The 16,491-nt window shown below is 43.6% G+C and overlaps 1 protein-coding gene across 1 annotated transcript in view; it reads left to right on the top strand.

The window, feature by feature from the left end:
- Positions 1-16,491, top strand: part of LOC134755151 (structural maintenance of chromosomes protein 4) — a 77,044-nt gene that overhangs the window by 37,545 nt on the left and 23,008 nt on the right. Inside the window, exons 3-14 of the mRNA XM_063691645.1 lie at positions 3,088-3,264; positions 4,661-4,765; positions 5,435-5,622; positions 6,475-6,615; positions 7,351-7,519; positions 8,546-8,658; positions 9,630-9,842; positions 11,175-11,297; positions 11,475-11,592; positions 11,936-12,132; positions 12,959-13,143; positions 13,739-13,868. Coding sequence (XP_063547715.1) covers positions 3,088-3,264; positions 4,661-4,765; positions 5,435-5,622; positions 6,475-6,615; positions 7,351-7,519; positions 8,546-8,658; positions 9,630-9,842; positions 11,175-11,297; positions 11,475-11,592; positions 11,936-12,132; positions 12,959-13,143; positions 13,739-13,868 — 1,859 coding nt within the window. The remainder of the gene's footprint in view (positions 1-3,087; positions 3,265-4,660; positions 4,766-5,434; positions 5,623-6,474; positions 6,616-7,350; positions 7,520-8,545; positions 8,659-9,629; positions 9,843-11,174; positions 11,298-11,474; positions 11,593-11,935; positions 12,133-12,958; positions 13,144-13,738; positions 13,869-16,491) is intronic.

Genomic DNA, 16,491 nt, shown 5'->3' with positions numbered 1-16,491 from the left:
CTACATTTTGATGCATAATTTTCACATTTTTGGTCTGATTTTGATTATTTTGATATCAGTGTATGGCTTGAGACATCAGCTTTAATTTTGTAGTACATTGCTTTAACGTCCGACTTTTGGTTTGGTTGAAAAACCCAAATAATCGATTTTTTTTTATCATTTTGATTTATTTTTAAATTTCTCTTAAACTATTGTATATTTTGGTACATAGTGTTGTAGTGAAATATATAATATTTTATTAGCTTTCGTTTAATACCCCACACGTGTATGTGCAATGCATAGTTTGGGTGCAAAATGCAATATTCGCAACGAGGCGGGCGTCATTTTGATGACGTCATTCCGCTGAAGTAGATGGCCGGCGCCGCTGTCTCCCGGCAGTTTTGGAGACCCAGTACCATGCCCAGCAACATACTAAAAGTTGGAAGCGGTTTCCGGATCTGAACTATCTCTTCGACCGTTTCCCATAAGGCATAGTACTAAAAACTTTGCTAACGAGGTAGATTCAAGACAGCCGCAGGCTGGAATGAATAATATAGACCCGCCCGAGTTTGCAATGGTTTTACCCCCGGAGTTAAACACAATGTTTTTCATCACACTTGAAAAGAAAAAACTAAATATTAAGCAAAATAATTCTTAAATATGGTGATATTAAGGTAAGGCTGCCTGGTAAGGCATCAATTGAAAAATGTGTAATATTTTAAATGGTTATTAAATTAATCAAATTAAATATTTTTAAACATAAACAAAATAATTAAATTATAAACTCTCTCTCTCTCTCTCTCTCTCTCTCTCTCTCTCTCTCTCTGCCTAGCCTTATCCCATCATTTGGGGTCGGCTCTCCTAGTCCTTCTTCGCCAGGACACTCTTAAGCAGAATTAGTAGCTATTTTGAAATAAAACTCATTCTATATCTTGACTTTTAACAAGTATTTTACTTAGAACCTACTTGGTTCGTATGAGTTAGTGACATAATCAAAAAACAAAGCTATCCCACGGGAGTTGGGAGTCTCTCGCTGCACATGCGTGAAATAGCACGCTACTGAGCAAGTGTAATGAAATAGTACATTTCGATGCTAGTGCGGAAAGTATGTCATTACATTTCCGCACGTGTATCGAACGACGTTTTTTAATGCAGTTGCGAAAAATTATAAAAACAAGAAATTCGAAACTATTATATTATTAATACTGTGACATCATTGACATTGAAATTATGAAGAGGTGTTTTTTTAGCTTTTATTCGACTAGAATGGATTTTGTTATTATTGTTGAACCCACTTCAATGAAAGTTTTTTTTTCAAATGCATGTTCTATAAGACAGAAACAATTGTAAATATAAAACATTGTACTATTATTAGATTACCTAAATATCGTTATTTACGATTATTTGTGTATCGTATATTTATAAAAACAATATCGAATGTTGCCTTTGGAAATTTAAAACATTCTTGTGATTCTTGCAGTAAGAAAAAACGCCTCTTCTTTGACAGGCGTTCCGTTCCATTCAGACAATTTATTAAGAACGGTTTTTCTACATTAAAAAATAAACGTATAATAATACTTATAATGATGAAGAGGTTAGTAATAAAATATGAAATATGCATATTTTTCATATTCTTACATTAACAGTAGGTTTTTATGTTGATTACGACGTTTAAAGGAAACTAATATTAACACTCATCAATAAGTAGTCATGAATTGGAACAAGTTAAAATTTAAAAAAATTGGAAAAGTAAAAAGCACTAGTTCGCGAAAACCACCTTTCCGCACGCTAAACAGCCACGAAAACTAGCACTTTTTGAGCAACTGTATTAAAAAACATTTTTCATCAGTTGGAGTCTCTCGCTGCACATGCGTGAAATAGCACGCTACTGAGCAAGTGTGATGAAAAATCACTAACACGATTATTAATATTTCACAAAATCCCTTTTGAGCTTGAATTAGCATTTTAATTTGTTTGCTTTAAAATATCATTTTGTTACAGTAATTATATGCATGTTAGTAATTTTGTCACAGTAAATTCAGACACCGACTCTCCGAATTATCTCCGTGTTGCGTCGTGTTGATTAAGCTAACAATTAAACAAAACCACGAATTAATAAACTAGTGGATATGAAATGACAGCCTTTTTTGTATGAAAACCAGTGTCGCCACTCACACATTCATAGTTAAGTACAACACGGCATACATTAATAGCAACTATGGATGATATAGAAAGGATCGCAATCTCTTATGGCAGAATTGTTGTAAAAGTGACCGCGTTAAGCTTTAAATAATAGTTCCTAATCTCTCCGGTGGCGCTAGTTAGGCTCTGGGACATGAGTATAACATGAACCATATAAGGCAACAAATAACCCGACCAAATTACGTAGGTTGTTTTTGGTAGTATTTCGGTGTATGGTGGCGCCGCCTAATTACTGGTTTTTGATGGACACTTTTCATACATAGAGATTTGGCTCCTTTATACAGTCTCCATGATAGCAACTTTCCATTCCAATAGGATTTTACCGGTTGACATTTTTAGAATTAATATCAACTGTAGGTATCATATACCACGGTCTAAAATATGTGCCATTTTCAACCAAAAGGGTACTTATTGTAGCTTCAATTAGAAATCAACCTTACCGACAACCGACAATAATGTCACATATAATGTTAAAGTTTGAAACATAAAAACAAAACCTTATTACGAGTCACACTGACACTTTATCGTATTGTACGATAAAGTGTCTGTGTGACTCGTGAATATAATTCATTTTTATTTTTCTCATGTTTTATGTGCAATTATTGCTTTTTAGATTTGTATGTAATTTAGATTAACCACCAGTTGCCATAAAAATTGGATGATATGTTATTGCCTTGCGCAGTACTTAAGTTTAACATGAACACTATAGTAGCACTTCTTTTGAATAAGTTCAATATTCCTAGAGAATATTTCGTCTCCTTTTACCGTAAGCTTTTATTTGAATGCGTATCGTAATCCACTTTTTGTCTTAAAGGATTTTCTTTTGTGTAATATAGTTTGAAAATTATAACGCGCTTACAGTTTTTTTTTCAATCATTATTTTAATTTGTTTCTATTTCTCAACAGGAAGGCGAGGATTTTACCGTGGTCCCGAACAGCGAGATAGTTGTGTCTCGCACGGCGTTCTCCAACAACTCGTCGTACTACACGCTGAATGGCAGGAAGGTGCAGTTCAAGGAGGTGGGGAAGATGCTCAACTCGCACGGCATCGACCTCGACCACAACCGGTTCCTTATTCTACAGGTAATGCTCTGATATGACAGTCATGTTGGACTAACAGCGAGATAGTGGTGTCTCGCACGGCGTTCTCCAACAACTCGTCCTACCACACGCTGAACGGCAGGAAGGTGCAGTTCAAGGAGGTGGGGAAGATGCTCAACTCGCACGGCATCGACCTCGACCATAACCGGTTCCTTATTCTACAGGTAATGCTCTGATATGACAGTCATGTTGGACCAACAGCGAGATAGTGGTGTCTCGCACGGCGTTCTCCAACAACTCGTCCTACCACACGCTGAACGGCAGGAAGGTGCAGTTCAAGGAGGTGGGCAAGATGCTCAACTCGCGCGGCATCGACCTCGACCACAAACGGTTCCTTATTCTACAGGTAATCTTCTGATATGACAGCCATGTTGGACCAACAGCGAGATAGTGGTATCGCGCACGGCGTTCTCCAACGACTCGTCCTACTACACGCTGAACGGCAGGAAGGTGCAGTTCAAGGAGGTGGGCAAGATGCTCAACTCGCAAGGCATCGACCTCAAACACAACCGGTTCCTTATTCTACAGGTAATGTTCTGATATGACAGCCATGTTGGACCAACAGCGAGATAGTGGTATCGCGCACGGCGTTCTCCAACGACTCGTCTTACTACACGCTGAACGGCAGGAAGGTGCAGTTCAAGGAGGTGGGCAAGATGCTCAACTCGCAAGGCATCGACCTCAAACACAACCGGTTCCTTATTCTACAGGTAATGTTCTGGTATGACAGCCATGTTGGACCAACAGCGAGATAGTGGTGTCCCGCACGGCGTTCTCCAACGACTCGTCCTACTACACGCTGAACGGCAGGAAGGTGCAGTTCAAGGAGGTGGGGAAGATGCTCAACTCGCACGGCATCGACCTCGACCACAGCCGGTTCATTGTTCTCTTGTCGCGTTCTCCGGATTATATTTTACTAGCTTTTGCCCGCGACTTCGTCTGCGTGGACTTAGTAACAGCAGCTAAAGTAACTATAGCGCCTGGAAAAATTCTCATAGCAATCATTTAATTTGAGCATATTATGCACACAAATTAGCAGGCACTTCATTAATTATCTCAATTCCACCCCGCTTTTTACTTTCTTAAGGGATGATTTTCGGGATAAAAACTATCCTATGTCCTTCTCAGGGACTCAACCTATCTCTATGCCAAATTTCATCTAAATCGATTCAGAGGTTTAAGCGTGAAGAGGGAACACACAGACAGAAAGACAGACAGACAGACTTTCGCATTTATAATATTAGAATGGATGTAAAATAAGGAGCAAAACTAGCTACGCAGAATTTGTTGTAATGATTCATATTATACTAAATTAATATTCTTTTGACATTAGAGTACCTATGCAATATTTGCTGTTTAATTGAAATTTTCTTTGTAGGGAGAGGTGGAACAAATCGCGATGATGAAACCTAAAGCTCAAACTGAGCATGAATCTGGAATGTTGGAGTATTTGGAGGATATCATCGGGACTTCCAGATATAAGGTAAGATGCATGTTTTGTTCAAATAGATTGATATAATTTTGTACAAGTATAATATTTCATTGAGGAACAAAATACAACATATAGTAACAAATAATAAATCTACAGCATACAATTATTAAAATAAACACAGTGGCTAGTGGCTAAAAAATAAGTGCATTCCCGTTGCCAGGGAGGTTTTGGGATTATACTGAGTAACGTTTACTATGGGACCAACCCAGAATTCGCGAATCAAAACATTGTCTGTTTCATACATTTTGGCTGATCCATTTTCTATGGGAGGGTAAACATTTTTTTCGCGATTTCGTGGTTGGTCCAATAGTAAACGTTGCTCAGTATAATTGCAAAACCTCCCTGGCAACGGGAATGTACTTTTTAGAAGTTTATTTAGTAGTTTTATATATTTTTTACGCCTGTATAAAATAGCGTTACCTCTTGGGATGGGCAGACTTATTATCTGACTGAAGTAAGTAATAGCTGCCAGCCACGGAGACCCCCTGGTCACCTGCGGCATCTATGAGGCGCTGGAAAGTCTTTAAACAAGAATTTCGCACTAAAGCCCCACGGTCCCAGAGTTTCGACACCAAACGGCGGAAACATGTAGCCCCCTGCCTTAAATACCTAGGCCATACATATTAAAACTTGAGCACTACAGCCACATCTTATCTTTAGGTACCCCTAGAACAGCTACTCGTAAAAGTGGAAGAGTTCAGCGAGCTACGCAAAGAGAAACTGAACCGAGTGCGGCTGGTCGAAGCGGAGAAGACTCAGTTGGAGGCGCCGATGAGGGAGGCCGTGGAACAGATGAACCTCACCAACGTCGTCGTGAGGACTCGGAACACACTGCTGCAGAAATATATGTGAGTTGTACTTCATTTATCTAGTGATTATCAACCAAATGCTCGTAAAAGTGGAAGAGTTCAGCGAGCTTCGCAAAGAGAAACTGAACCGAGTGCGGCTGGTCGAAGCGGAGAAGACTCAGTTGGAGGCGCCGATGAGGGAGGCCGTGGAACAGATGAACCTCACCAACGTCGTCGTGAGGACTCGGAACACGCTGCTGCAGAAATATATGTGAGTTGTACTTCATTTATCTAGTAATTATCAACCAAATGCTCGTAAAAGTGGAAGAGTTCAGCGAGCTTCGCAAAGAGAAACTGAACCGAGTGCGGCTGGTCGAAGCGGAGAAGACTCAGTTGGAGGCGCCGATGAGGGAGGCCGTGGAACAAATGAACCTCACCAACGTCGTCGTGAGGACTCGGAACACGCTGCTGCAGAAATATATGTGAGTTGTACTTCATTTATCTAGTGATTATCAACCAAATGCTCGTAAATGTAGAAGAGTTCAGTGAGCTTCGAACCAAGTACAGGTTTTAGTCAGAAAATTTCAGATCTAGGTGACATACATGAATATCAAAGGAATCAAATCGTGTACCAAATGTTGAAGCTCATTAATGTTTCCGCGAGAATACGCACTGCTGTAGAAATAAATTATGTGTGAACCGTGAGCCGTACAAGAGAGGCATGAAAACAGACTAATCCTAACCAATTTCCCATGAGGACATGGAACATTTTGCTCCAGAACCACTTTAGATTGACCATAGCACGTTGGGAAACCAAATAGATGAAGTAGGTCATGTGATTCATCTGGACACTACCATAATTGTTTGTTGTAATTTGCTAAATACATTTACATTTATTCTTTTTGTTTACAGCCACGAGACGAATAAGCTGATCGAGGGAAAAACGCAGTTGCTGAATGAATTGCTTGCAGCTTTGGCCGAGATAGAGGGAAAAGTGAACACAGCTCAGGAAAACCTCAATGAAAAAACCGCGGTACTCAGCAATGGGACCAAGTAAGTCATTGTTTCGGCATTGGCTGGGACATGTAATAAGTTGCTTAATAGAATTATGGGGTCAAATAATATTTCGTGATATTTAAAATTGTATTGAATGGACACTGAAAGGCGCTTCAGCAAAATCAGGCTTAAAACAGTGTTATATTGAGGTGTGCGTAGTATATAAGATATAGATATAAGTTGTCGATGTACGTTGTTAGTTACATTATAGACGCTCACGAGCAAGCACGTGTGTTTATATTCTCCTCCGAGTCCCATACTTACCACATGGCATGGCATGGGTTAAGTTTTTTTTAAGCCCTCACACTTGCATCAGTATACTTATTCGTTATCAATTTGATCCTACGTATTTAGAATTTCCATAATTTATTAAACGATAGAATCGTTTAAGTACAGACACGCGGACATAGAATAGTTTGGATTTGACTGTGTTATCAAATATCATATTGATAAAATAGTCCGTTGTTTAACATGATATGATATCACTAGACTTATATTGACCGGGATATAGCCCGTGATTACCTTTTGTATTGTTTTTGAGCTCCCGATATTTCGACGCAGTTACATGCATCTTGTTCACGGGTAAACTGAAGATAGCGGTGGCGGGTGGTGGTGGGTTTTGGTAATCACGGTCTAAAATTCTAAATCCCGGTCAATATAAGTCTAGTGAAACTAACCGTGAATCATTCAAAACTGTTATGATATGATATGTCGCAATTCACTGTTGACCAGGAAATACGACGACTTATCAAAGAAGAAGGAGGAGTTCAGTCAGAAGCTGTCCGTGTGCAAGAAAAGAACAGTCACCACACAGGCGGACATCACGCAAGGGAACAAAAAGAAGAAGAACCTCGACACACTGGTTGAACAGGAAAAGAGCAAGCTGATTGAGTTGGAACTGGTGAGTACCTAATTCGTTAGCATGAATGGGGTCAGCGAGAATAAAGGAACCTAATTGACGAGGGACTTAGTTTCCATGTTCGCGTATACGGGTTGGAGCTTAGACATCTATGTCTATGAGGAAACCTACTCATGGCAGGGGGGTGTCACTTCGCAGTTTAGGTACATTTGGCCGGCGCGCCTCCCGGGCAGGCGTATGGCAATGGGCTGCCGCTCGACTCGCGCAAAATTGAAAATACTAAATCTATACATATATATACATATTGTTCTGTTTACGGATGTCTGAATAAACGGAAGAACAAGGAAGCAGAAATAACATTTTTTTAAATTCCGGACTATATTGACCGACATATTTTCAAAAGAATAAGTACTTCTGTGGCATACCTATACTTCCGTGAGAATCAGACATACTATCACAGATTATATAATAGTTCTTACGAACAGATACTTATCTCTCAAAGAAAACGCAAATACCTACCGTTTTGATACCTACACAAAAATACAACGGAGTGACCTTCGGCGGGCCGCTCCCCGCACCGCGCGCACCGGCACAACGCTAGGGTTGCCGACGACTATTAGTTATTCTGTGCTCATGGAAATAAAATTAGTGCTAAAAGTCTGCTTCAGGAGTCACGTGCAAACGCAGCTTTTACTGCTGAAAAATATAAAACATACATTTTAGGACACTCTTTACACATATCTTTATCTTAATTGTCACTAGTTGTCATGCTTTTTAGGGTTCCGTGCCTAAACGGTAAAAACGGGACCCTATTACTAAGACTGTCCGCCTGTCTGTCTGTCCGTCTGTCTGTCACCAGGCTGTATCTCATCAACCGTGATAGCAAGACAGTTGAAATTTTCACAGGTGATGTATTTATGTTGCCGCTATAACAACAAATACTAAAAAGCACGGAACCCCTCGGTGGGCGAGTCCGACTCGCACTTGTCCGGTTTATCATCGCAGGCGTGAAATAGTATTTCAGAAAATCCAATAAGACATTATATATAACAGAACACATTTTTATAGGTGCCAGAAAAGAACGCAAAGGAAATAGAAGACTGTGAGAGTTTGCTGGTCAGACATCGGGAAAACAAGGTGAAAGCCGAAGAGGAGCTGCAGACGGTCATGGCCAGCGTCAGGTAAGATATACCACTGTCCTTATTCAACTGGCAAATAGTAAACCTTATCGCAAAGACATAAGATCCACCCATGGACAGTTAAGATTGTTACTTTTCTGCCCTGTTACAACAGTGTATATAGGAGATACGTATAATTGCCGTAACAGGATATTTTTGGTAGGTTACCGACTTCTCAGAGTAAGTAGTTGTTATACTGATTTAAACTAACACGATTTTCACTCATAATTTAAAACTAATACGGGACATAATTGCGTACAAACTTACGTTTATTTATGGCCTGACGTTTCGAACGTGACGTTACGTTTGTGGTCACAGGCAGGCCATAAATAAACGCAAGTTTGTACGCGATCAAGTCCCGTATTAGTTTTAAATTATAAGTAGTTGTTGTCTTAACCTTTTGTGTCCCGCTGACCTAACCCGCGGATCTAAAAAGACATTGAAATTTTGATTTTACGATGAATTTAGAGGCTACTTAGGGAGCCACAGGATTTCAAAACACGTGGAGTAGGTATTTCGTGCTTTCCTGGGCTATTTCTGAGTCAAATAAGTTGTCTTAGTAGTCTTTTTTAGGGTTCCGTACCCAAAGGGTAAAAACGGGACCCTATTACTAAGACTCCGCTGTCCGTCTGTCCGTCTGTCTGTCTGTCACCAGGCTGTAACTCGTGATCTGTGATAGCTAGACAGCTGAATTTTTTTACAGATGATGTATTTCGGTTGCCGCTATAACAACAAATACTAAAAACAGAATAAAATAGAGATTTAAGTGGGGCTCCCATACAACAAACGTGATTTTTGACCGAAGTTAAGCAACGTCGGGCGGGGTCAGTACTTGGATGGGTGACCGTTTTTATAGTTAATGGTACGGAACCCTTCGTGTGTGAGTCCGACTCGCACTTGGCCGGTTTTTTTTAAACACAATTCACATTTAAGATCACATTCATAGTTTTACTATATATATTTTTTTCATTTAGATCAAAAACGCAAGGTCTCCAAGAAACTAAAGACAAGTTGCAAGCGAAGATGATCGAGCTAAAGCGGATCGTCGACGAAGCCAACAAGGACTTCAAACTGACTGAGTCCGAGCTCAAGATCTATCTCAGCACGGAAACGAAAGAGACGGAGAAACTGGAGAGAATGAGAGAGAGCTACGAGAAGGCGGCCAGGGATTTGACGGAGAAGAAAACGTAAGTCTACAAACAATGACAAACAGTTTGGTCGGTTGCACCAAACTGTTTGTCATCGTTAAAGAGCTCGCAAAATTTTATTGTATGGAAAGTTTCATAGTAAACCGCCGCGGCGCGCCGGGTGACGTTGATCAGTCTGTCAAGTATGGATGGTATAGATAGGATGCCTATCTCTTATGGCAGAATTGTTGCAAAAGTGACCGCTTTCAGCTTTATATAATAGTTCCTAATCTCTCCGGTGGCGCTAGTTAGGCTCTGGGACATGAGTATAACATGAACCATATAAGGCAACAAATAACCCGACCAAATTACGTAGGTTGTTTTTGGTAGTATTTCGGTGTATGGTGGCGCCGCCTAATTACTGTTTTTTGATGGACACTTTTCATATATAGAGATTTGGCTCCTTTATACATATAGTCTCCATGCTATCAAGCGCGGATGGTGCAACCTGGCACTAAATAGTGTCCATAAAAAATGACTATGGTTAAAAATTACGGCCATGAAAGTGTGAAAAATAAATAACAACCTGTTTTTTACTTTATTTGACGGCGTTTATGGTATTTTAAGCTTAGCGACGGTTTCTACCCTTACATCAGCTGTGATTGTTGACGATCCCGCCTGTATAAATAAAATTAAGTTAATACTTACGAGTACTTGAAAACATCAAATACTGTTGAATAAATGTGATGGGGTGGGAGCCCAAGAGGGGATTTTTGTAGTTACTCGAGCGCGTCAGATTAAGATACGAGTGATATCTTGCTACCCCGTGGAGACTACCTTTACCACTCTTAGCCGTCTATGTTGAGCCGTTGGTTAGTGGGGAGTTCAACAAATCGTTAAGCAGATTGTGAATTTGGTCATTTTAGTCCAAATTAATGCTATAATTGTGCTATTACTAAATCTGACAATTACTTGTAAGCATTTCCTTAATCTGACTGTTAGAATGTGAAAATCGGGCGTCGAACTTATGATCGTCAGAGAACGTATGGTAATGAAATGCGTACAAATAAATGTCATATTAAGTTATAGAAAAATTATAGCATTAACTTGGACCAAAACGACCAAATCCACAATCGACTAACGATTTTTTTAACCCTCCACCAACTCCCCGAAATTGAAAAAAAAAATGTGTAGACGCTTTCCTGTACGCTGGAAAGAAAACTTTTTATAATTTAATTTTTAATTTTTTTCTTATCATCTAATCTTTCGATTCCAACAGGTCTACGACGCTCGAGTTTCTACACATTTAGCATCGCCGGCTCCCAAGCTATGAATATTTCATTATATCGGCTTTCAATTACAAATGATCTTACCCGTAAAATTATATTGCAGTTTACAAGAAGAGCTCGCATCCACGGTACCGACCAACGAAAAGCAACTCACGGATCTCCAGACGCAGCTACGAAACATGAAGCAGGAGGAAACCACTGTGCTCACAGAAGCTAGGACTCTGAGGTAAAGCACATAAAGCGTCGTGAACGTCAGCTGCCGCTCCGTTAGTGGTTAAAGAAACGTTCGCTACCCGATTAGGTTAAAGTAAAAAAGTAGAAACTTTATGAGTTTACATTAGAGATTAAATGACGCATTTTGCACCTGACCCGGGGATTTATTCATATCTATAATTTTTTTCAGAGCTCAGCTAGAAGAATCTCGAGCGGCGTTGAACGCGAATCGCTCACGCGGCAGAGTGCTGGACTCGCTCATGAATGAGAAGAAAAAGGGCAAAATGCCGGGCATCTTCGGAAGGCTTGTAAGTCCATTTATTATTTTGATAAGCACATAAAATTCGCTGTATGCCAGAATATGTCATGGGTAAACTAGAATAAATAACGTCTATAATAAATAAGGAACCTATGGTTCAAGATATTGAAGAAGCAAATATGCAATAACGTGTTTGCGATACTTTAACTCCTTGGACATGACTGTCAAAAATCGTGACCTCGGTATTTAACTGTTAAAATCGTAACCTCAATATTTCAAAATTGGAAGTTCATAGTCGGTCAGTTACAGTTGGCTTCGAGATTTGTAACAGTTGCGTGGTTAAAAATCCTTGCATTGCAATTGTCAGGTATTGTGATTTTGTTCGTCCCCAGGGCGACCTAGGAGGCATCGATCCAAAATACGACGTAGCCATATCCACTTGCTGCGGCCCACTGGACAACATAGTAGTGGATACAGTAAAGACCGCTCAAGCCGCGCTTGACCATTTACGCCGACACGACATCGGTCGCGCCACCTGTATCACGCTCGAGAAAATACAACACCTCGACTATCAGACTAAGAAAACATTGTAAGTACTTTTTTACTTGCTTCAGCACCGCACCGATTCTTTTTTCATTAGCGTCCGTATCTGGTGTATACGGACGACATGATATCGACAAGCAGAAGGCCATAATATCGTAGTCATTTACACTGTGACGCCGTCACAACATCGACCGAGCCACCTGTATCACGCTCGAGAAAATACAACACCTCGACTATCAGACTAAGAAAACATTCTAAGTAATTTTACTTGCTTAAGCACCGCACCGATTCTTTTTTCATTAGCGTCCGTATGTGGTGTATATGGACGACATGAAATCAACAAACAGAAGGCCATAATATCGTAGTCATTTACGCTGTGACGCCGTCACGACATCGGTCGAGCCACCTACATTAACTCTCTAGAAAACACAATACCTCGACTAAATATCGGACTAAGAAAACATTGTTAGTGGAAAAGATCGGATTTTACTTGGGATAGCACGACACCAATGCATTTTTAACTGGCGTCGACGCTCTATGATTGTTGCAATTGTGTGCATGTTGCAATTGTATTCATGACAAATATAATTTAAATAATAATTTGCTAGGATCTATTTTTATTATCGCATTGAAAGCTTGGCTTGGTCTTATTATAACTTACAGCAATCTGTACCATAACTACCATAAGCGTTTTGCTTTGAAACTCTGCTCGCGTAAATATTTTTACGTTGTTCTGTGATCACATGGAAATTTAACTCAGTTGAACCTGTACGTACCTAAATATATAGAGTATAATTAAGTAATTGTGTTATTTTACTTTGAATACAAATACTTATCTGACCTATAATTTTTTATTCGTGTTATTATTTCAGCCCAGAAAACGTGCCGCGTCTCTTCGACCTAATCACAGTACGCGATGAACGCATGCTACCCGCCTTCTACTTCGCTCTCCGTGACACACTCGTAGCGGACAATCTCGACCAGGCGCGTCGCATCGCGTACGGCCGACAACGACACCGTGTCGTCACTCTAGCTGGCGAGGTTATCGAGATATCCGGTGAGTGTTCTAAACAAGAATTACAGAACAGCACACAAGCCAAGGCGGTACAGAAACCCGCTGTTTGTTGGCGTAAATAGCAAATTTAAGTTTTCGATTTAGTCACAAGGCGGCAGACCCTTTTTTAACGATGTAGGAATGCAGTTACGCATCGGGGGGTATGCGGGACTCTCATCTCCGCGCTCTATCTACTGAAAAAGAGGAGAAGGGGCACCAGTATTTTTATTACAAGGTTTTATTTAATTTGTATAACATTTAAAACTTTCGCGTTTTGAACACATTATAAATCACATTTAAATCGGGTCTATCGCGAATTTATTTTGTTACCTTTATCATAGAGTAAGTTATCACGTTTCGACACAGGTTTCACTGGTCGCGGTCGCGGCTAACTGACGTCCCGGCAAAATGTCAAAGCAGAGATTTGCGTGACTACCCGACGAGAAGTGTATTTAAAGTTTGGGGTAGACATCACATTTTCAAACCACCCACTACACATAAATGTTAATTATTGTCAATAGTCCGACAAGTCGTGTCGTGAGTGTTGCGCGTCGGACGTATTAGTATGGATTTATATTGAAAATGCTTGTGTACACAGGCACCATGTCGGGCGGCGGGCGCACCATGTCCCGCGGGCGCATGGGCAGCTCCGTGCAGCAGGACACACAAGACCAGGACCCCGCGGTGCTGAAGGCTAATGAGGAACGACTAGCTGCACTAGAACAAAGGTAAAATGCTTGTGTACACAGGCACCATGTCGGGCGGCGGGCGCACCATGTCCCGCGGGCGCATGGGCAGCTCCGTGCAGCAGGACACACAAGACCAGGACCCCGCGGTGCTGAAGGCTAATGAGGAACGACTAGCTGCACTAGAACAAAGGTAAAATGCTTGTGTACACAGGCACCATGTCGGGCGGCGGGCGCACCATGTCCCGCGGGCGCATGGGCAGCTCCGTGCAGCAGGACACACAAGACCAGGACCCCGCGGTGCTGAAGGCTAATGAGGAACGACTAGCTGCACTAGAACAAAGGTAAAATGCTTGTGTACACAGGCACCATGTCGGGCGGCGGGCGCACCATGTCCCGCGGGCGCATGGGCAGCTCCGTGCAGCAGGACACACAAGACCAGGACCCCGCGGTGCTGAAGGCTAATGAGGAACGACTAGCTGCACTAGAACAAAGGTAAAATGCTTGTGTACACAGGCACCATGTCGGGCGGCGGGCGCACCATGTCCCGCGGGCGCATGGGCAGCTCCGTGCAGCAGGACACACAAGACCAGGACCCCGCGGTGCTGAAGGCTAATGAGGAACGACTAGCTGCACTAGAACAAAGGTAAAATGCTTGTGTACACAGGCACCATGTCGGGCGGCGGGCGCACCATGTCCCGCGGGCGCATGGGCAGCTCCGTGCAGCAGGACACACAAGACCAGGACCCCGCGGTGCTGAAGGCTAATGAGGAACGACTAGCTGCACTAGAACAAAGGTAAAATGCTTGTGTACACAGGCACCATGTCGGGCGGCGGGCGCACCATGTCCCGCGGGCGCATGGGCAGCTCCGTGCAGCAGGACACACAAGACCAGGACCCCGCGGTGCTGAAGGCTAATGAGGAACGACTAGCTGCACTAGAACAAAGGTAAAATGCTTGTGTACACAGGCACCATGTCGGGCGGCGGGCGCACCATGTCCCGCGGGCGCATGGGCAGCTCCGTGCAGCAGGACACACAAGACCAGGACCCCGCGGTGCTGAAGGCTAATGAGGAACGACTAGCTGCACTAGAACAAAGGTAAAATGCTTGTGTACACAGGCACCATGTCGGGCGGCGGGCGCACCATGTCCCGCGGGCGCATGGGCAGCTCCGTGCAGCAGGACACACAAGACCAGGACCCCGCGGTGCTGAAGGCTAATGAGGAACGACTAGCTGCACTAGAACAAAGGTAAAATGCTTGTGTACACAGGCACCATGTCGGGCGGCGGGCGCACCATGTCCCGCGGGCGCATGGGCAGCTCCGTGCAGCAGGACACACAAGACCAGGACCCCGCGGTGCTGAAGGCTAATGAGGAACGACTAGCTGCACTAGAACAAAGGTAAAATGCTTGTGTACACAGGCACCATGTCGGGCGGCGGGCGCACCATGTCCCGCGGGCGCATGGGCAGCTCCGTGCAGCAGGACACACAAGACCAGGACCCCGCGGTGCTGAAGGCTAATGAGGAACGACTAGCTGCACTAGAACAAAGGTAAAATGCTTGTGTACACAGGCACCATGTCGGGCGGCGGGCGCACCATGTCCCGCGGGCGCATGGGCAGCTCCGTGCAGCAGGACACACAAGACCAGGACCCCGCGGTGCTGAAGGCTAATGAGGAACGACTAGCTGCACTAGAACAAAGGTAAAATGCTTGTGTACACAGGCACCATGTCGGGCGGCGGGCGCACCATGTCCCGCGGGCGCATGGGCAGCTCCGTGCAGCAGGACACACAAGACCAGGACCCCGCGGTGCTGAAGGCTAATGAGGAACGACTAGCTGCACTAGAACAAAGGTAAAATGCTTGTGTACACAGGCACCATGTCGGGCGGCGGGCGCACCATGTCCCGCGGGCGCATGGGCAGCTCCGTGCAGCAGGACACACAAGACCAGGACCCCGCGGTGCTGAAGGCTAATGAGGAACGACTAGCTGCACTAGAACAAAGGTAAAATGCTTGTGTACACAGGCACCATGTCGGGCGGCGGGCGCACCATGTCCCGCGGGCGCATGGGCAGCTCCGTGCAGCAGGACACACAAGACCAGGACCCCGCGGTGCTGAAGGCTAATGAGGAACGACTAGCTGCACTAGAACAAAGGTAAAATGCTTGTGTACACAGGCACCATGTCGGGCGGCGGGCGCACCATGTCCCGCGGGCGCATGGGCAGCTCCGTGCAGCAGGACACACAAGACCAGGACCCCGCGGTGCTGAAGGCTAATGAGGAACGACTAGCTGCACTAGAACAAAGGTAAAATGCTTGTGTACACAGGCACCATGTCGGGCGGCGGGCGCACCATGTCCCGCGGGCGCATGGGCAGCTCCGTGCAGCAGGACACACAAGACCAGGACCCCGCGGTGCTGAAGGCTAATGAGGAACGACTAGCTGCACTAGAACAAAGGTAAAATGCTTGTGTACACAGGCACCATGTCGGGCGGCGGGCGCACCATGTCCCGCGGGCGCATGGGCAGCTCCGTGCAGCAGGACACACAAGACCAGGACCCCGCGGTGCTGAAGGCTAATGAGGAACGACTAGCTGCACTAGAACAAAGGTAAAATGCTTGTGTACACAGGCACCATGTCGGGCGGCGGGCGCACCATGTCCCGC

Source organism: Cydia strobilella, chromosome 2 (genome assembly GCF_947568885.1).
Source record: "Cydia strobilella chromosome 2, ilCydStro3.1, whole genome shotgun sequence".
Lineage (NCBI taxonomy): Eukaryota > Metazoa > Arthropoda > Insecta > Lepidoptera > Tortricidae > Cydia > Cydia strobilella.
This window is presented reverse-complemented; position numbering and strand designations above follow the sequence as displayed.